The sequence below is a fragment of the Apaloderma vittatum genome, unplaced genomic scaffold (assembly GCF_000703405.1).
Source record: "Apaloderma vittatum isolate BGI_N311 unplaced genomic scaffold, ASM70340v1 scaffold8285, whole genome shotgun sequence".
Taxonomy (NCBI): Eukaryota; Metazoa; Chordata; class Aves; order Trogoniformes; family Trogonidae; genus Apaloderma; species Apaloderma vittatum.
In genome coordinates, this window is record NW_009718769.1 from 107,698 (window position 1) to 128,517 (window position 20,820).

The following is a 20,820-nucleotide window of genomic DNA, read 5'->3' on the forward strand; positions in this document are numbered from 1 at the left end:
CTAAAGATAATGCTAGTAGTACCATAATATCTCTCATTACTCTTCCAACTCCATTAATCTCTGATTCCTCTCTTTGCATTTCAGTGTTTCACTGATGTCTTTTTCTTACTATTTTACACTCTTCCCCTCTTGTACTGGATTTTGGGAGAAGGCTGTGTCTGTATTTGTGTGTGTGAAGATATGGGGGCGTTTGTTATGGATGTCTGCTCAGTATAGGCTTTCTCCATAATCAGCCAAAAGTAATACTCTTCCCAGACGTGGGCTTAGACCAAGAGCCATGTTGGACACTTTGGTTCTCCCCTGTGCAAGTGTCTTCTTCTGCACTGACTGCAGAGGAAACTGGTAACGACTACTTGCACTTTACCAAAGTGAAGCTTTGTGACTACCTGCTCCCCTCCTGTTTCTTCTGTCTCTGTAACACATTTGGTGTCTCTCTTTCCCACCTCCCAGTCCTTGTTCATTTTGTGTGCTCGTGGTATGGTGATGCATATCTAGCGTTGGTTAAAGAGACAATGCACAAACGGTACGCTGATAAGTATCACTGTCTGGCTGTGAACAGTCAGGTTGAACAGCTCATCAGGAGAAAGTACATAGTCAGGACTCTTGTGCCTCTGAAATGTGTCCTTTTTGGAGCAGATGTGGAGATATCTGAAGGCTGCTTTGCCCTTGTATCCCTCCCCATCCTTCCACCCTTCCATTTGCTGACTGTTAACCCAGAACTCTTCTCTGTACGTCATCTATATATTATTGGCAAAAGTTTGCCTTTGTAGATTGTGTTCTGCAACCAAGTGTCAAATTTTATAGCATATTCATATGTTAGAATACAAACTTAATTAACATTTTACAGCTGGTAATAAATGCTCTGGAGTCAAGGAAAGAATCTAGAATAACCACATCCCCTTTTAATTCTTTCCTTGTTCCTCAATCATTTCATTATGAACTCAGAAATGTTACTAAAATGTTACCACTCCACTCTCCTCTACTGTTGGTGTGATCATTCACAGTTTGTGTAAGCTAAATTTGAAATTGCAACCAAAGGAAACTGATAATGTGTTGCATGCCTTTTTCTCCCACTTCGTGTGAGGATAAGTGACTTCACATGCTGTAAGACAATGGAGAATCTTATTTTAAGAGTGCAATGCCAAAGACTCGGGGTGAGATTCTGCTTCAGTGAAGTCAGTGGGAATTTTGTGATTGATTTCACAGGAACGAGATTTCAGCCTAGATTCTTTGAGATAGGACACTGGCCCAAATTGAGGCAGACAAGCTTCAAGGAAACATGAAAGACATCTTTCGTTAGAGTCTAATACTAAATGCATGTCATCCAGAACAGAATTCATGAGCTCAGTTAATTTTCCTAATTACATTCCCTTCACATTAAGAGAATTAATAAATGCAGTTTAGAAAAGTAACAAGACTATGAATTGTTGCTAAGAAACTCCCACATAAAGAACTGTAATTTGAGCTTTGCAAAATGCAAAATTGCCAGCTGGCTTAGTTCCACTGAGGCCAAGTTGCTTACATTAAAATGTATGATGGTAACTGAATGAGTGGTTTTACAAATACATTTCAGGTAAATCACTGACAGTATTATAATGGTACTGAATTATGGGAACTAGTGAAATGTCATTTTTTGCTGAAAAATTATACTGGATAAATTGTTTTAAAATGTGCTGTGTTTATTATTCCATTAACTTCTCTATCAGTTGTTCACAGTTTACACGAGAATATGAAACCAGATTGGCTATTAGAGTAATGGTGCTCTGGATTTTAGGGTATAAAGTCGTTGAAAACCCAGTTAACTCCAAAACATTGTAAGCTAGTGAGTATTGGTGATAACTGATTTTTTCCAAAAGCTACTCTTTGAAACTCACCTTGTTCTTCCTGTATTTAACATGTCCAATAGGTCTGTGTATAGTCAACATCAAAGCATATTAAATTGATCTCATCCCAGAAATTAAAGTAGGCACGCATCTGGCTTGATGAGTCTTCTTTATACATGACTATATTTATATAAACATATTTTAACACCATGTGAGAAATTTCATTCCTTTCTTTGAGCAAAGTCAGGAGTTACACTAAAAAAACAAAAACTGACCAGGTGACAGGATATCCCTTTGTGAACTGAATTTGTGGGATTCTACTACCATCTTCCCCACCACAGCAGACCTGTGTACCCTTGCCAGGTTTCCTCGCTTTGGAAGACCCACCAGATGTCTAAGTGTATTTGTACATCTGGTTCTTTGCCTTCTCAGGATCAGACTTGTTATGATTTATGAATCATCTACAAAGAACATTGATAAACAATGAATATTTATGATTACAGATGTAACTCTATTGTTTGTGTAAATTATGGTGTTTTTCTGGTAATACTCTGAATGGCTTCAAGTTTACATTAATAATTCATACTTGTAAAGCCATATGTTAAACTGTCATTGTAAAAAAAGAGGTGCTGCCAGTTTTTACTTGAACCATATGTAAATATCAAGACGTTGATTTTAAACAGTGATATAAAGATTAAGCACCTTAATGCCATTTACACAAGAACGATTGCAATATGCTATGATGCACTATATGCATTAAGATGAGTGTCAAAGGCAAAATAAGTTTTCAATACAACAGAGAAAGGAAACATCTTTATTTCTGGATAAACTAGAGTGTATTAAATTAACCAAGTATAGCTTAAAAAAATTTAAATTACAATGATAACAGACCTCCAGCCTTTTGTCTTTATTTCTAAGAGAATGAAGTAGCTTGAAATACTTGCCTGAAACTACTGCAAGGAACATCAATATTTTATCTTTGAAATGGAGGTAGAATTTGTGGTAACATTGTCATATGTGTGTGTGATTTTAAAATATTCTGACCCTACCTGTCTACATACCCCATAGATAATAGTTATCTCCTGATATAGTTTAGGTATGCGCTGTTGCTGAAGAGGGGAAATCAGTAAGAAATCTGGTTGGCATGTTTCAGCTTATCCTTATTTCAGCAGTACTGACATGGTTGGGCAAATGGCCATGCTCACCATACCTTGGAGATATTTGACAATAGCTTTCATCTATGAACTGTAGCTCACATCTCAGCTCTCATTTCATAATCTGAGCTAGTTTTTATCCAGGTATTTATTGCATGCATGTGATATACATATATATACCTATACATGCATACACAGCTTTAAGTGTGCGTGCATATATATATATATATCTCAAGTGGTGTGTGTATATATATATATATATATATATATGTGTATTAACATTGATGAGGACTAGAAAGTACTTGGATTAGCGGATCCTTTCCTCCAATCTCTGTTGACAGAAGCTTCTTTTCCACTAGGCTTCCTTGTGCTCCGTGACTAAAAGCACGACTGTCCCCTAACCCAGTAACCATCACATCCTATGTCTGGTCCTGTGGAAGGGATGTGCATCTGCGTATCTCGAGGCACAAGGACTTGGATGTGTGCAAATGCTTTCATACCCTTGTTAGGTGAAAGGCCAAGTGAGTGGCCCGTGTTAAGTTTGTAGCCTGCAGGAGGTTTATTTTCAATCCTGTCATAGGGGAAGAAGCACAGCTAGGGGCTTGGCTGATTGTTCCCATTCTGAGTGAGGCATCTAAGCTAGCAGAAAAAAACAAGAGGTGGCCTGATTACTAAGAACCTACAGCCAAACTCTAAATTCCACCAGTAAATGTTTTTAACTTACAAAAGTTGCAGTTAAGTGCCAAAGCTGGAAGATGCAGATAGGCAAATTCAGCTTGGAAATAAACCATACGTTTTCAACAGCTAAGATAATTAGCAATTGGAGTAACCTAATAAGGCATGGGACTGACTGTTCATCACAGAAATGCTCAAGCTGTGATTAGAGGTTTCTCTAAAAAAAAAAAAAAAAGGTAGCTAAACCGCACTTATCCTTACAGTAAAAACCATCTCAAGTAATTTCTGTTGTTACGAAGAGACCAAGACTGTGTAGTTAACAATAACATTGCTTAGCCTTAAATTCCACTAATTTCTGTGATCCTAGTACTGAGCCTTGCGCACACTTCTCATAGCTGTCTCCTGTGCACTCTGCCACAAATGATTTAGAGTGTGTCCATAGAGCTCCACTGAAAGCTGTCAAAGGCTCTGTGATATTTTGCATATTTTAAAGACAGCAAAAAGTTTCTAGTTGAAGGTTTTTCAGTCCTTCAGCTGGCTCCAAACGAGTCTTGGAAGTTTGTTTTCTATATAAACCTGAAACAGAACATTTCTGACAGAGGAGAGACATCATTTCTGTTAGAATGCCCTTACTGCTTTCTCTGTGAGAAGAATAGGAAATGTTCTCTCTTTTAATGGGTCTTAAAGCAAAAGCTCTTTCAGTTTCAGTGGGAGTGTGAAGGTAAAACTCCTATGGACGGGTTCAGACTGGGCCAGAGGCAGACCTTAGCACGTGCCTAGGGTGGCAGCAGTTTTGTCTCTCCTCTCCGAAGTTTAAGGGCTACTGGTCCCTAATACAGGCTGGAACAATCCCATGAACTTGTCCCAAGAGCTTATTAGCCGTAATTACTACTTTGGGCCACCGCACGATCCTAGAAATGCTGATATGCCTTGATTGTGCCTCCTTTTGTGCTGCCACCCTGGAATTGACTGTCTTCTATAACTACCTGCATTGGAGGCTCTTTCTGGCTCTTACTTTCTTTTAACCTCCAAATAGTTCTGAATTATACTTTTCTCCTTGCCTTTTATCTTATTTCATGCACAAAGTAAAAGTACAGAGAGCCTTTATTTCAGAAGCAGCTCACTTCATTCCTTGAGTCTGTAGTACACATGGAATACTTTAGCTGTTATGCAAATATGGAAGAGCTCTATTTGATACCACAGTTCTTGTTTCTAGAAGCTCATTTGGACAGCACAGTTTTTACACAAATTCAAGCTTTTTTATTTTTTTCTACTAAGAAAAGTGCAGTTATAAAAATGACATTTACCTGTTTGATGCTTCCTGGTCATACTTATAGATAAATGTCTGGATTTTGTAGTTGGAAATACAATTTTGCAGCCTTTTGCTGTTGCTAGCTATACAAGACCTTAGGAAGCCAAGAGAGAGGAGTCCTGCATTTTCTTCTTTCCTGACCATCTTTTACTAAGTTCTAGTCAATTATTGCAGCTCTGTGAAAGTCCAGAGAAGTCATTGGAGTCACGCAGGTGCAACTGCTCTGAAGAGCCTGAATTTCAGAACTGAAGTTGTGAAGCAGGATGCAAAAGCGAGAAAGTCTGTTGCTTTACTCCCCAAGTGCAGGTTGAGCTGGCATGACTGATGGTAAGAAACACCTGCTCTGAGGAGGTGTACTCTTGTGGGAAAATATAAATAAATAACTGAAATACTCGTGATCTGAGCAAACTGGCTGTGGTTTAATTCAGAGAGAAACATAGAAGTGTTTTCACAAAGCTGCTCGGTGCTGTCCAAGTGCAATATATTTCCAGGTTTCCACAGCTCAGAGGCCCACCTGAGGATGCAGAGTTCCACATGTTGGATCTTTGCCATGTTAGGTAATTCATAAGGAAATAAACCACCCAGAAAAGCCTTGATGGTGGTTAATTTTTTTTTCCTTTCCTGATTTTTTTTAATTTTATTTTTTAATAGGAAAGAATTGTATTCCTGCCTGGAACACATTCAACACCACATTAAACATTAAAACAGCAATACATCACTACACACAGAAAACCAATTTTTTTTTCTTCAATATAATTACAAATATATCACTGTAATTAAAGAAGCTGAAATAAATATTTTAAAATGTATCTTTTAGTTTGTGTTGTTCACCACAAAAATATAATCTATATTTCCGTTCTGCATATAAATATTTCCCTGCAATACAGTTTCTCTTGGGGAATATTCCACAGTGTAACATATCTGTGATTGAGATTGCTCCTCAGATGATCAGTTTTATCTTTTTAAATCAAATCACCCCTTGGACTGCTCGAGATATGTACCTTACCTGCTTGGCTACATTTTTATTGACCTTCAGGAAAGCTTTCCTACCCCTGGCTAAAATCTGGGCAATGTTCTGTAATGCACATTATTGATTAGAATGGGGTATTTGCTGTATCGTATGATAAATCTCTGAATTAATTCCACTGATTTACAATAAACCACACTTTTTGCAGTGTGCAAGCATAATATTCTGGTCGTGGTCAAGGTGTTCTGGATACCTCACAGTACAGTCTTTTAGCGGCTAGATGGCACTGTTGCCAGAGAGTAGAATCAGGTGAGATAGAAAATACTAAGCGAATTTACAGATTGGAGTTTCTTAGCAAGAGCCATAACAGAAAGTAGCTTCCAGCTGCCCACTATGTTGATTTAAATTTCAGAACTTGATTTGTGTCGTGTATGCTGTCTAACTCAGTAACATTTTCATACAGCTTTTTCTTCTCAGAATGGCATAGCAACTCAGCCAAAGGGAGATCTGAACAGCGTGCCTAAGTGCTGCGGCGAATGGCCCTGGGAAGAAGTTGGGAGGGAGGTGACATGGAGGGAGTTTTTAATTTTGTTTATGTGTCTCACCATCCAAATCTAAATAGTGATAAATTAAATTTATTTTCCCTGAGCTGTGTCTGGTTTTCCCATGGTAACAATTGGTAAATTATCGTTCTGTCTTTACCTGAACTCATAAGGTTTTTCATCTTGATTTCTCCCCCTGTTCTACTGAGGAGGGAGAATGAGGGAGCAGCTGGTTGGGCATCTGGCAGCCAGCCAATGTCAACTCACCACAAGAGAAGGGACTGGTTTTTTCCTCTTCAGCAAGGTTTGGGGTTTTGGGTTTTTTTTTTTTTTGAGGCAGTCTATATTTCATTAATTTTTTCCCCATTATAACTTGAAATTTTAAGAATCAGTTATGCTTCTTTTTTTTTCTTTCTTTTTTTTTTTTCCTAGAAACTTACTGTGTTGAACTCCTCAGGCACAAAGTGCTTTTGAAAAACAATAATTTCTCTATAACAAGTGCTCAGGTGCTAAACCTAGGGCTTCCAAAACGACTGGTGATGCTAGATGCCTCTGCATTCTTAACATACATGCTGAGATTAAAGAGGGCAAATAGTTCAAAAACTACACTTCTTAAACTCCTCTGAAGTTGCAACCTTTACTGAATTAATCCTAATGTCTCTTAATGCCTAAAAATGTTGGCTTAGGCACACCTTAGTTTCTGTTAGTCATCTCTAAAGTACATGTCAATCATTGCTCAATTTTCCTACTTTTTCTTCTTCTTTTCTGTACTTATCCAATTCTATTTTACTAAAAAAAAAAAAAAAAAGAAAAAAGGAGTGGGGCAAATAGCTATTTCTTTTTCATAATGGACAGTAGTTTCTTAAGGTATTGCCTGATTTCTCAGTTTTGTAAGTTGATGGGGTGTTGTCAGGAATCCTCCAGCATGTGATTTTTTTTCTCAACTTAGAAAGCGAGTAGGTCATGTCAGAATCCTGGCTGATGTTTCAATATACAGTAAATGTCTTAGACCACTAGAAATATTGGAAAAAAAAATATGAAAAACCTTAGTCACTTTTCCACTCAGGATATGGTGATCATTATTCATGTTATGTGAAAGTTTGATCTTTATATTATGATTTCTTGTTTTCCAAAATTCTTTTGCTAAAGACACTTAACTAAGTAATTTTCTTGGTCATTTTTGCTGCTGGCCCTTTTATTTCAGTCACAATTTTCTCCTTCCACCTAAGTATGGTTATAAAAGATTTTCTTCTTTCCTTTAGCTGCTCTGGCTAGCATTAACTCGTTTTGTTGTTTTGCTTCTTTAGTGTTTTTCCCCTAGTGAAATTGCTAGATATGGTGTCCTTCAGGCTCTTGTGGAGTATAATCCCTTAGACCTTCTTTATGTCCTGTATAATTGCTGAGTGGTAAAAGCCAAAATGAAATGCATCTGTGCTTTCGCAGAAGTGAAAGAGTAAAGTAGCCTTCCAGCTAAAGTAGCCTTTTAAAGTAACCTTCCAGCTAAATGACGGACTCCGTTTATGTACTGTATGGACTATTTACGTGCTGTATATGCTGGGCTGAATTATATGTGCTTCTGCTTGGGTTTGTGATGGCCCAGTCCTGCCAGCATTCTCCCAAAGGGGATGTGTTTAACCTGTCTGCTTGAACAGCTGAGCTGAGAAGACGAGATGCTGAGTAACATTACTTCCTGCAGCGTTAGAGGCACCACCACAATAGTGTTGGATGTGTAGACAGGATCATGTCTTTGGACTAATTTTACATCCCAGTAAACTCCATGAGAACATTCATGGCTGCATTTCTGCACTTGGAGTATGTATTGTATTCCTAGTGCTACTTTGGGAAAGCCTTTTACAACAGCATAATTCTCCCAGATTTTGTTTTTATCTGAGGACAATTATGCCCTGGAAATGTTTATTTGAAGGTTTATTTGAAACCTTTGACCCAAGTTCTAATCTGATTTTAATTCATTTAAATTCAGAATAGCTCTAAGTTAGCTCCAATGTAAGTGAAGTACTAGTCCATGGGACAGCAACAGTGGTTCACAGAAATGCAGGGAGCAGCTGGCTCTGTGTCCTTAGCTAATCTGATTATACAGTTTTAGTTTAACTTAAATAGAGTAATGACCTTATTATTAAGAAACTTATTTTGAGAGGACAGAATCATATTTCTAATATAAATCCACTTTCAACTATCTTCTTTAGATGTACATGTTGCTAGAGATGGAGTTAAGTTTGTGTGGGGAGAGTAAAAGCATACTAGATTTCACAGATCACAGTTGCTTTAAATTATGCAATGAAGAGAGAGATGCTGTTTGCACATAAAGAAAACAAGGCTGGCAGCAAAAATCGCAGAGGGGGATTGCTTTTGTAGTTTCTCTCTTCTGTAGACCATGTACCAGGAGAAAGATTGAGGTGCCTTTTCAAGAACTATTACAGGGGCCACGTTTGACTAAGGTAACAGTTAGGCAAAAAATGTGTGTCCGATGACAGTAAGCATATTTTTTGTGATTTCTGCATCCAATGCTATTCTTAAGTTTTACAAGAAGCAATTAAAAATAAATGGTTGAACCTGACTTTGCCTAAATGTAGAGATGAATCTCAGGGCTTTCTCCTGATATTATGACATTTAGAAGACATTTTTTCAAATGTTAAAATCATTGTTACACTTGACATTTTCTGATTTTTGCAGACACTTTCTCTACGTCTTATTTACCCTCTTACTCTCTTTCTCTCATTTGTCACTGTGCTGAATCTTATAATCATCTCCAATATTACAACGGTAGCAGGGATATTCAGAAAGTTTTTAAATACCAAGTCTTGCTAACTTTTATATTAGCTATTGTAGTTCTGAATGTCTGTTATCTTATCATTGTGTTTTGTCACAGGATGAAAAGGAGAAGCTGACGTGGAGTGACCGCATGCCTGGATATGCAGCAAACTTTGGATTGATTTTATTTATGGTAATATAATCTGCATTTCTGCTCATTTATGAGATGTGAGAAACTTTGCAATGAGCATCTTGAGTAGAATCCTAAATTACTGTCCTCAAAGGTGCTAAAAATTTGAGGACACCTAGAGTTCTAAAATGCAATTCATGAGAATTACGTGTTGTACTAGAAAAATTCAGAAAGCTCAATGCCTACCTCCAGCTTTATCATCTTTTTCCAAAGGCCACTTATGAGAGAGCCATTGGCTGGGTGACTTGCTGCAATGACAGCAGCTCGTTACTAAATGCTGTCTCTCGCCATAGGGTTTCTATTCTGTCCTCCGTTACTTGATGAAGGGAAGCCCACTGTATATTTGCTTGTGTGCACGGTATGGCGTGTGCTGTGTCAGAATCATGTTCAGATGTGATGAGCCTTCTGAACAGGTGAAATAAATAAGTTGCTGAGAAGTGTGTATCTGACACACATTCAAGGATGGATGAGGAAGACCATGGTATGCAATCCTCACTTGAGAACAGGAATAAAGTGTGCAGGTTGGCCAGCTGTAAAGTGCGGACACCACAACCACGGTCCTAACAAAATTTCCAACAGACCATAAACACATCATCAAGCTATTAGACTTTGTAAACTGCAATAGCAAAGCATGACTAACAAACTTCAAATTACATTGCCTAGGATCCCATTATCCTTCTGGTTACAGAAATAATTGAATGAAAGCATGTATTCACATCTAAAGCCAGTATAAAACAGCAACGAAATATGGTGGTTTACACCACAGGAGTATCTAACAAGGGAAATTCACTTAAGGACTAAATTGTTTTAAAATATCTAAGTGCATTTCTAATTTATTGGAATTACATATACTGTAACAGATGTCCTTTGAAGATATAATTTCTTTTTCTGATAATCAGAAAAAATTCATATTCATATTGAAGTCAAATTGATGTCTGCATTTTTATACATATTTATGTATAATATTTGTGTATATATTTATGAAGATATATGTATTTTGTATTAAGTATATTTTCTGTACATATTAGGTGTCTCATTAATACGTATGTATTAATACGTCTTTAGACAGAGCCTCTGACTAGCATCAGCTGCGTAAAGGAGAGTATTCTGAGTATGACTAAGCATATATCCCTGATTTAGCTTTTACAAGTCATTCTTTTGCAGACAAGGTGCTTACATGTGCTCTTGACTTTAACCATATGTTCAAATCTCCTCTAAGCATGAGCTTAAAGTGCTTTCCTGAGTCATAGCCTATTTATTACAATCCCCGCTTAATCTAACATCTCGGGGAGATTTATAAAGGTAAAATGTAGAGCTCCAATTCTTCAACTTCTGTTAGTGACTAGTAGAATTACACTGGCTTCCACCATTTGGAGAAGCAGCCACTTTTTATTTTTTTAATATTTTGAACATTTGTAAGATATAAGCATCTACAAGAGACAGCTTGCAAACCATGCAGGAAATTCAAGTCAGCTCTTGGTGAGGGAGAGCCAGCTCTGTTTTCCCATGTGGAGGTTACAATCTAGTCTTTACTGTATGTAACGTTTCTTTTTTCCCTCCTAGATTGTTTAAACAGGAATTGGAAACACCAGACTAAAGTTTGCTGTCAGTCTGTGCAATAGAATTGCACTGAGGAAACTAAATTGGTCTCATCTACCTCCATTATTACTATTCGCATTGACTGTTTTTTTAGCTGCAAGCACTACATTTGTAGTAGGTGATGAAATCTTGAATTTATGTATGTGTGTATATGCACATATACAGCACACAGACATAAAGACTTAGACATGGATACACACAAAGTGGTGCAGTTTCCAGTATTGCAGAAGTGATTGCTGTATTCTTAATACAGTTATTTCCCATGAAGATCTCTACATTGCTACAGGATGCTGCTGCTCTGTTCTGTCCCTCCTTCCCCCAGCTTTACATGCTGTACTTTCCCTGATGATTCTTGAAGCTGCTAATATTTTCTTATTGTAAAACCTTTTCTCTTTATTTTTCATGTGCGTTCTTTTGTCTACTTCACTTTTGTGAACCCTCTTTCAAGAACTGTGTTGTATATTTTTCTTTCTGACTTTCCTTCTGTATTTGTTAAGTTAGGTATGCTGCTTGTTTCTTTAAAAGGGCAGGTTGAAAAAAAAATTGAACTTTATTCTCTTATCCAATTGGTGTTGGTGGTTTGGATGACCAAATAATTCCAAGGATTATTTTACACATTTACAGATGCTTTAAAATCTGGTAATAGCTCTTTTGTTGTACACAAAACCTCATGTGACTACAGAGGAAGCAGAAGATCCAACCTTGATTTAATCAATGTCTTTTGCAGGGATTTTAGAACAGAAGTTAGTAAGTCTTATTTTTGTCCAGTAAGGCCAGCGGTAGCAAGAGGTCTAGACTCAGCCAGGGCTATACAAGTTTGGATTGTGTGTGATTAATAATAACGTATGTCACAGTTTAGAAACTCTGCATTTAGTAGGTACATTTTACAGCAAAGATTTTCAAGTATGTGATGAAAGCGTTAGTAGCTGCTGGAAGAAAGCAGGATGGCATGGAGCAATGCTATTGCTGGAGCCTTTCTTTGGGTTCATTGCATCTGGCTCAGCCAGAGGAAGGAAGCAAGCCAATCAATGTCATGGTACAAGAGTTCAGCCTGTTCCTTCTTTTGGACCCTGTTGCCCTGTTCTTACTCACATGGCATAGTACTTGATTCTAGAATAGCCCCACTGGGGAGCCAAAGAAGTATTTGGACATTAAACTGTTATCCTACTTGGATGAAGGTATCAGTCTAGTCCATGGGGTTTTATAGCTTCCTTCTCAGATCTAGTATGCTTTCCTGTTTGTCTTCATTCATACCAGGCTCAGTAGGTGACCTTTTCTGCAGCCAATTTTCACATCTGTTTCTAAGCAATTCAGTCCTTGACAGACTAGTTTAGCTGTTCAGTGAAAAAAACCACAAACCTGTCTGCATAGTAAGGGATAGAACTGGACAGACAAAAAGTTGACAATGACAACAAAACCAAAAGTAATCACTTGACTGAAAGGTGACCAACTCATCTGGAATTTGGGTGAAAGAGGTATTGTAAGGAATGGGAAAAATGCTGAGAAGACATAGGAAGCACTGCCTCTCAGTGACCATCAGGGGAGTAAGAACTATGATCTCAGTTACTGTGCAATCCTACAAGCCCTCCTCAATTTTCTCTTGTTGCTGAATGTACAGATAATGAAGACTCCTAAAGGAGTGTTTTTCCATCTGGGTCTAAGCAGATGTTTTAAAATGAGAAGTTTCTGAAGCCCTGGTGCTTTTGCAAAACCAATATCTTTGTTCTTTAAACAAACAAAACATAAGTTTCAGACAACTTTGTGTATCTTCCCATGGCACTGTGTGAATAGAAAAGGCCACAATAGTGCAAGCCTCTGATAGTATTTCATCTTTCAATAATCTTTCTTATTGCAATGGATCCCTTAAATCACTTGGTCAGGTTTAAGAGTTTGCTATTCAACTTCCAGACCTGAAAGTTTCATCTTTCTCTGTTTATTGATGATTGTCCTTGATGACTCTTAGAATCGTTGAATCATAGAATCACAGAATGGTTTGTGTTGAAAGAGACATTAGGTCATTAATTTCAAGCCCCTTGCCATGGGCAGGGAAACTTCCCACTAGACCATGTTGCTCAAAACCCCACCCAGCCTGGCCTTGAACACTTCCAGGGTGGGGACGTTCACAGCCTCTCTGGGCAACCTGTTTCACTGTCTCACTCCCCTCATTGGAAAAAAACATCTTTACATCCAGTCTAAACCTACCCTCTTTCAGTTTAAGACCATTGTCCCTTGTCCTGTCACTTACAGGCCATGGTAAACAGTGTCTCTCTGTCTTTCTTATAAGCCCCCTCTATATATTGAAAGGCCACAATAAGGTCTCCGTGCAGCCTTCTCTACCCCAGACTGAACAACTCGGACTCTCTCAGCCTGTCCTCATATGGTGGCGCTCCTCTGGACTCACTCCATCGGATCCATGTCCTTCTTGTGCTGGGGGCTCTAGAGCTGAAGACCATACTGCAAGTGGGATCTCATGAGAGAAGAGCGGAAGGGGAGAATCACCTCCCTTGACCTGGTGGTCATGCTTCTCTTGATGCAGCCCAGGATATGGCTGGTCGTCTTGGCTGCGAGCACACATTGCCAGCTCATATTGAATTTCTCATGAACCAACATCCCTAAGTCCTTCTCTGCAGGACTGGTCTCAATCACTTCAGCTCTAGACTGTATTTGTGCTTGGGACTGCCCCAGATTGTTTCTCCAAATTGTTACTTTTTAGTATGTTTACTAGTCCTTTGTTAAATAAAAAAAAAAAATAAATGCCCAAAATTTGGCCTCTAATACAGTTCTGATTCTTCTTCTGATTCTTTTGCAATAGTACTTTTCATAAAACAGCCTTCCTCTATATATAAGAATTCAATAAACTGTTGCCGCATCATTAAAAAGAAATGTTAAATTTCCTAAACCTGCATTGTGAATATGGCCCCTTAGGCCCACTGAAATAATAATCTTTCACATTTAGGCAGTCTCTTTCATCTGAGGATCTCAAGATGTTTTACCTAAAATAATGAATGTGTATTGGAATTCTTGCCAAAGGCAAAAATGAAAAGCAAAAATGAAAGACAAACATGTACTCTCTCTCTTTCCTGCCATGACTATGAAAATTTACTGTTTTTTTATTGTTGCTTTATAGATTTTTTTATTTTCATCGTGGGGTGGGCTTTTTTTGAAACCAGAATGTGACAGCCCTGTGAAATTCAAATTCCTCTGGTGGGAACTTGACCTTAAGTAGCAGGGCTGACTTCCCTCATCTCATGGGTCAAAGTCAGTCCATGGAGCATGCCAAAATATCAACTGATTTCTGGGACAGAAATGTAACGTGAAGCCCTAGTAGTCCTGTTTAAGCCAATCTTAAAAGGGTAATAACAGGGGAAACATTTTCTTAATTTTTTAAAAATTTTTTGGCAAACATTGAGCAAACACAAATGGAGAGTTAGGTGCTACTTCTGTTGTGCAAAGTTGAAGCTGTTTCAGCCAGTAAAGCCTATTTACTTGATTGCACATACATGTAGACCCTTCAGTCATATTGCACATATTCAGGAATTGTTCTGCCAGTTAAGAGTTCTGCATTCATTTTCTCAATTATGTCCCTGTTGGGGAGTTTTGGATTCTCACATTTTAACTTGATTATTCTTTGATTAAGAAATAACTACACAATGCCAATTCATGGAACAAACCTAACATATCAATGAAAGCTTCTGTTTAAGCACTAGTATCCAAATTAAACTAATCTATCTGTACATTTCTTTGCAGATTATGCTGACGTTTTCAGCAGTGTTTGGTGTGATTGTATACCGAATCACAACAGCAGCAGCTTTGTCATTCAGCACAAATGAGACAACCAGGTCAAATGTTCGAGTGACTGTGACCGCAACTGCTGTCATCATTAACCTCGTTGTGATACTTATACTTGATGAAATTTATGGAGCTGTTGCCAAATGGCTGACAGAAATCGGTAAAACTATCTCAACACATTCCTCGTTAGTACGTTACATGTATTGACACGTGAATATGCAAGGAGATTCTAATAGTAATGTTTCCTGATGAAGAGTGCCAGTGAAAATATTCAGGCCTGGGGGATAAGATGCTCAGACGTGCCTCTGTGAACTAAAGTCTAAGCCACAACATGCAGTGTGCCACTAATAGAACTAATTAGCCTGGCCATGCCATGTTAATGCAGCTGTGCTATTTCCAGTCTCTCAGCTGGTTTTTCTTCATTGCGCTGGCTCTGTGCCAAGATCCACTTCTTTAGAGCTGGTTGAGAATCTTTTTTGACCTGACATGTATTTTGACTTATATCTTTACATTCAGGAGCTTGGTTTACAGGAAGTCATTGGTTTGTTTCAAATATGTCGTTGGCTCTGGCAAAGCTACGCTGGCCAATGCTGCGTATGTTATAGTGCTGATGTGATTTTTACCAAATCCTTACCACTCAAAAAATTTTTTTCCTTTATAGGGACATGCCTCGGCTGATTTTTTTAACAATAGTATCTATTTCATTTAGAGGTTGGATTTTTATTTTTTTGAATGTCATATTGTTACAAGCCTGGCACTATAATTAAATCTTTTAAGGGCGAGTCAATCCTTTGACTACTATACGGCTTTAGGCTAGAATTTTGTTTTGTTATATATCATAGAATCATAGAATCACAGAACGGCCTGGACTGGAAGGGACCTTAGAGATCATTTAATCCAACCTCCCTGTCACGGGCAGGGATGCATCTCAACTAGATCAGGCAACAAATGGGGACTGAAGGGGAAACAAATCTGCAACCTTGGTCTTATCAGCACCATGCTCAACTGACTGAGCTAACTGGCGCCCTAAGCCAAACATGTTTACTAATAGGGTATTAGGCTGAAGTTGTTACATAAATTAGGCCAAAGATATTTGCTCATAGGACCCTAACATGAGGTTCTTATGTCTGCCATTGAGTATTGTTTTCCACATTTTATACACCACTTCTAATTCTAGAGGTCTACTCGAGAGGTGGCGTCCCTGCCCACAACAGGGAGGTTGGACTAGATGATCTCTAAGGTCCTTTCCAGCCTAGGCCATTCTATGATTCTATGATTCTATGCTTTGAAGTCTACGAACATAAAGTTAATTATTCAAAACATTGCAAATCAGTCATCAAACACAGATGCTTTTAATAATAGCAAGAGATCTACCTGTCAGTTTTGAGCATATCTAAACTTAAGAATCCAAATTAGAAACTTTTTGATAATTGGAGCCTGACTCAGACATTCAGAATTGGATTCCTTCCCTGTATAACCTGAAAACTGCTAAAACTAGTAGGCTTCAGATTAAAATATTAGGAACTATCAAGATTTGTTCTCCTCATTCTCATTTTCTCAAGACAATTTCAAAGTCACAAGTGACAAATGTCTCTTTTAGTTTTATTTTCTTAAGAACACCTAAACTAAGTTTTGTTGTTGTCTTAATAAAGGTCCAATCCTGAATTTTTTAAATATGGTCACGTGGTTTTACCAGTAAGTGTAGCCTGATAGTTTAGATCAAATTTGCAAGGTGTTTGAAAGAAATGAAGAAAAAGCAATAATTTTCACAAAATGTCGCCGTATGTTGTTAATTTATTTGTTTCTATTCAGAATCAGCTTTGGCCGGAGTCTAGCGGGGGTTGCGCAAATGAACTCAGGCTTATCGTCCAGACCAAAAGTGCACCCAGATTTTCAACTTTCATATAATGGACAAGCTAACTGTGTATGACCTGATCAATTCTGTCCCCTGGACCTATGCAGTGCCAGTGAAAATTAAGAATAAGAAAGGGCACAACTGTTTAAAGCATGACACTGCTGTGTGGAAAGAGTAGGAAGAGATGAAGCTGAGGCTTCTCCTCTCTGGCAGTTTCTAGGCAAAAGCTGGGAAGTACAAACCAATGCCATTGTTTCTCAGGGGGAAGCCCAGAACAAAAACCTTTCCCTTTGAACCATGCACCACTGAATTGTCAAAGAAACAATAATTTCTTACTTGCTGATTATTCTCCCTGTGTCACTTTGCATTTAATCCTAAACCTATCTTTATTTATGCAGCATTCCTAGTTAACCATCAGAAGTTTTGTGTAAGAAGATTCCAGTCTGAGTAATCACTAGTGCTACAAATTATGTGATTTAGAAAGATCATTCAGGCAACTTTTTCCACTGCTAAACTCAGCTGGCAACTGTAATCAAAATGTTAAAAAAAATTGCAGCTTATTCTTGCTGACAAATGCTCCTTACCTTGTGAACTTTCATTTTGTTGAGCAGAGCAAAGCATGCTCAACTTACCAAAAGGGTGATGAGGCACTGGAATGGGTTGCCAAGGGAGGTGAGGGAGTCACCATCCCTGGATGTGTTTAAGAAACGGCTGGATGTGGCACTTCAGGAGATGATTTAGTGTTAGGGTGGTGTAGGGCTGTGGGTTGGACTTGATGATTTAAAGGTATTTTCCAACCTTGATGTTTCTATGATTCTATGAATTATCTCTTCATGCTACAGTCAGCTGACAAGCTGAGGAACACACCTGATGGGCTGGAGGAATAGATCTTGGCAGCATAGGTTTCTATTCCAATCGTTAAATACATCTGTAAGCACAAGAATAGTACCACTGATAGCAATGGCATACTTGGTAGGATCAAAGTAATGCATCTGCCTGAACACCTCCTGAATCAGTGCTTACGGGAAGAAAAGTAGTAGTTTTGTTGTAATCAGTACAGAGAGCTCATATGGGATGTGCTAGGACTCCATGCAACTCCTGTGAATGCAACAAAGCAGGACGCTGACAGCCAAGTACCACAGATCAGATCATCAGAAATGCAGATTATATCCTGGTATTCTCATGTTGAATATGTCATCTTCAATAATCAGGTGGCATAAGACTTGACTTACAACTCATTTTCTCAGTTGTAACTTCACTTAGGTCACGGAAGTCGAATGGAAATAAAACGAAAACTACTAGAATTTGTGTCTTATAAAAGCAGAAATTCCTTCAGTGAGCTAAGGCGCATGTCCCAGATATTTCATCTCATTCTCTACCTGGAGAGTTTCAGCTGCCCAACTTCAGTGTAACATGCTGCACAACCAGTATATGTATATTTACTGGTTTTGAAAGTGTTGTCTCTTACTAATGCATCTGTTGTGGCTGAATGCATTTCTTGTGTAGCAGACTCCACTAGCCAGAAGACAAATTCTACGCATGCCTCTATTGGTATGGTATAGAATATCTGAGTGTGGGGAGGGAGTGAAGTGCTGAGTGAGTCTCTGGAACCATATATGGTGTGCAAATTTTCATCCAGAGGCTGAGCTCATCTTTGTGGGAGTTCTTCATAAAGCAAAGGCAAGGATTTTTCTCCCTCAAATTAAAAGCTGCACCAATGCTATTTGATATTCATGTTGCCCTGAGCTGTTGTTCTGAGGATCTCTTTAGTATATGGGGTCATTAACAAATTGTGCAAATCCTTTGAAGGTTTAATTATGATTTTCTATATATAAAAGGGAATGATGGTTTAGGGCTCACCAGTTTATGTATTGACTATGAAAATATGGTTGAAAGTATCACAAATACCGCTGGACAGTGAGGAGTCACTGGAGATTTGCTATTCCTTTAGTGGTCACATAAACACGTTTTTTTTTGTAAAGCAACCAAAACACCCAGACTGTGTCCTCAAAGAAAACTGTACAAGTACAGCAATATTTTAATGAAATTCTTAAAGCCACAGCTCTGGATCTACCTTATTATTTCACACTTATATTTTGCTACAGAAATTCAGTTAAGAACAAACCACAATAAAATTGTTTGCTCTCACATATGTTAACATTAGTTAACATTACTTAATAGCTCAGAATGAGCATGGAAATAAAAGAATTTAATGCAAATAGAATCTTTGAAAGAGGATCCCACTGTCAATTGTAAAAGGCTCTGTTTTACACCTAAGTATTTTGTTGCCTGAAAATTTTTGTCGAAATTGGAAATAAATCTTTGAACAGAGCAATAAATACTGAAAATGTTTAAGACATTTTTATGAGTTATCTGAAGAAGTCTAGAAATGTAGAATACATATAGTGAATGGAGGAGGGTTAGCAAAAATGTGCATTTGGTTTGTATGGCAATTAACAATTCACTTAATGCCTTATTCAGAAAGGTATTTAGTCTTGTGTTTAGTGTTAAGCACATTAACAGTATTATAGAAAAAAGGCTGGTGCACACAAAGTTAAGAAGGCTTTTAAGGTGTTTTTTCTGGATTAAAGTCTTGGCACTTTCATCATTCACAAACTGAGAATATTAGTTCTTTGTTATTTCGGTTGTGAACTGATGTACTTATGTATGTTAATATGCTTATGCTTATGTACATTAAAGCCATTTATACTACTTTTATACTTTTATACATGTATGCAGTTGAATATCAAGCCAATCATTTTTTCTTCAAACTCTAGAGAGCTAGTAAGAGTACCATGCAAATATGCAATAATTATTATTATTGTGGTTGTTATTATTATTAATTTAACAGTATTATTTAACATTATTAACAGTACATTTTTATATTAACATTATTATTTACATTATATTTAATAGAATTTAACATATTAATGTTATATTTAATTATATTACGCAGCTAATAATATAATAGATGTCAGAGTAAATTACAAGAGGATGTCTGTGCTAAGTTTTCACAGATGTAGCTTGAAGCAGAGGAAGGTGCTGTAGTCTGCCCAGGTGTCTCAGCAAGGCAATGAAAGAGGCTGGACAAAAGTGGCACGTTGTCACGTCCAGATCAGATGTCAGGATCTGTTGCACTTTTTGCCACTGTGGTGTTGGTTAAACAGCCATGAGGGACTTAGGATAAGCTGTCAGTGGCCTATAGGAGAATCAAGTTCACTGTGTTGTCATTATTAATGTTTTATCAAAGACTGTTCCATTTCCATCTGGAAATTTGGAAGGACTCTGAAAATGAGGAATCAGTGACAGAGCTAATGTGCAATGATACAAATCAAAAGTACAAAATGAAAAACAGTATGAGCTCAAAGTTTGCAGTTTGATGTTGTATTTGCAGCTGTCAGAGATGCTCACATCCAGACTGATTTCTCTGGCTTACTCTCTTTTTTTTAATTATTTTTTGTTCCTTTTCCCAGAGGTACCAAAAACAGAGAAAACCTTCGAAGAGAGACTGATTTTGAAGGCATTCCTACTGAAGTTTGTGAACTCTTATGCACCAATTTTTTATGTTGCCTTTTTTAAAGGAAGGTAGGCTATATGTCCTTTACATATAGATATTTATACATGTATATATATGTCTATTTTAGTGAATTGGTGTTTAAAAATGGGAAAAAAGGAATACCTAAGTCTGGGACAGTTCACCTTCCCCAGCTATGAAAAAATGTCATATATAGAGTTGTCTAAAGCTTGTGTTTGAATGTCAGGGCATGATGTCGAGTACTGTCCTGTTTCTCTTCCACACAGAGCATTGTTCTGAAATGCAACCATCTTGATTTTCTTTCTAAAATAAGAATAATGCACTCCTCAGGAAATTACTCCTTTTAGCTAAACAAGGATGTTGCATTTATGAGGAAATGGTATTGCTTACAGGTCTTAACTTTCCACATTTTAGCAAAATTTTCTTGAAGCAAAGAAGGATTTTCCTGTTTCATTTAAAGTTATGGAACTACTTTGTCTATTACTTTCTCATAATTTTGCACTATTTGCCTGTATCAAGTTAAATTAAGAAACAGTTATAGTCAACTGGAAGTTGCATGTTTTGGCAAATGAACTGATTGACCAAAAAGCTAATTCAGCTGTCCTGCTGA

At 37.7% G+C, this 20,820-nt stretch overlaps 1 protein-coding gene across 1 annotated transcript in view; it reads left to right on the plus strand.

Moving 5' to 3' along the window:
- LOC104274674 (anoctamin-2-like) overlaps positions 1-20,820 on the plus strand; it is a gene marked incomplete at both ends in the record, with an annotated part of 120,452 nt that overhangs the window by 89,401 nt on the left and 10,231 nt on the right. Inside the window, 3 exons of the mRNA XM_009870374.1 lie at positions 9,361-9,435; positions 14,779-14,980; positions 20,149-20,260. Of these exons, the coding sequence (XP_009868676.1) occupies positions 9,361-9,435; positions 14,779-14,980; positions 20,149-20,260 (389 nt within the window). The remainder of the gene's footprint in view (positions 1-9,360; positions 9,436-14,778; positions 14,981-20,148; positions 20,261-20,820) is intronic.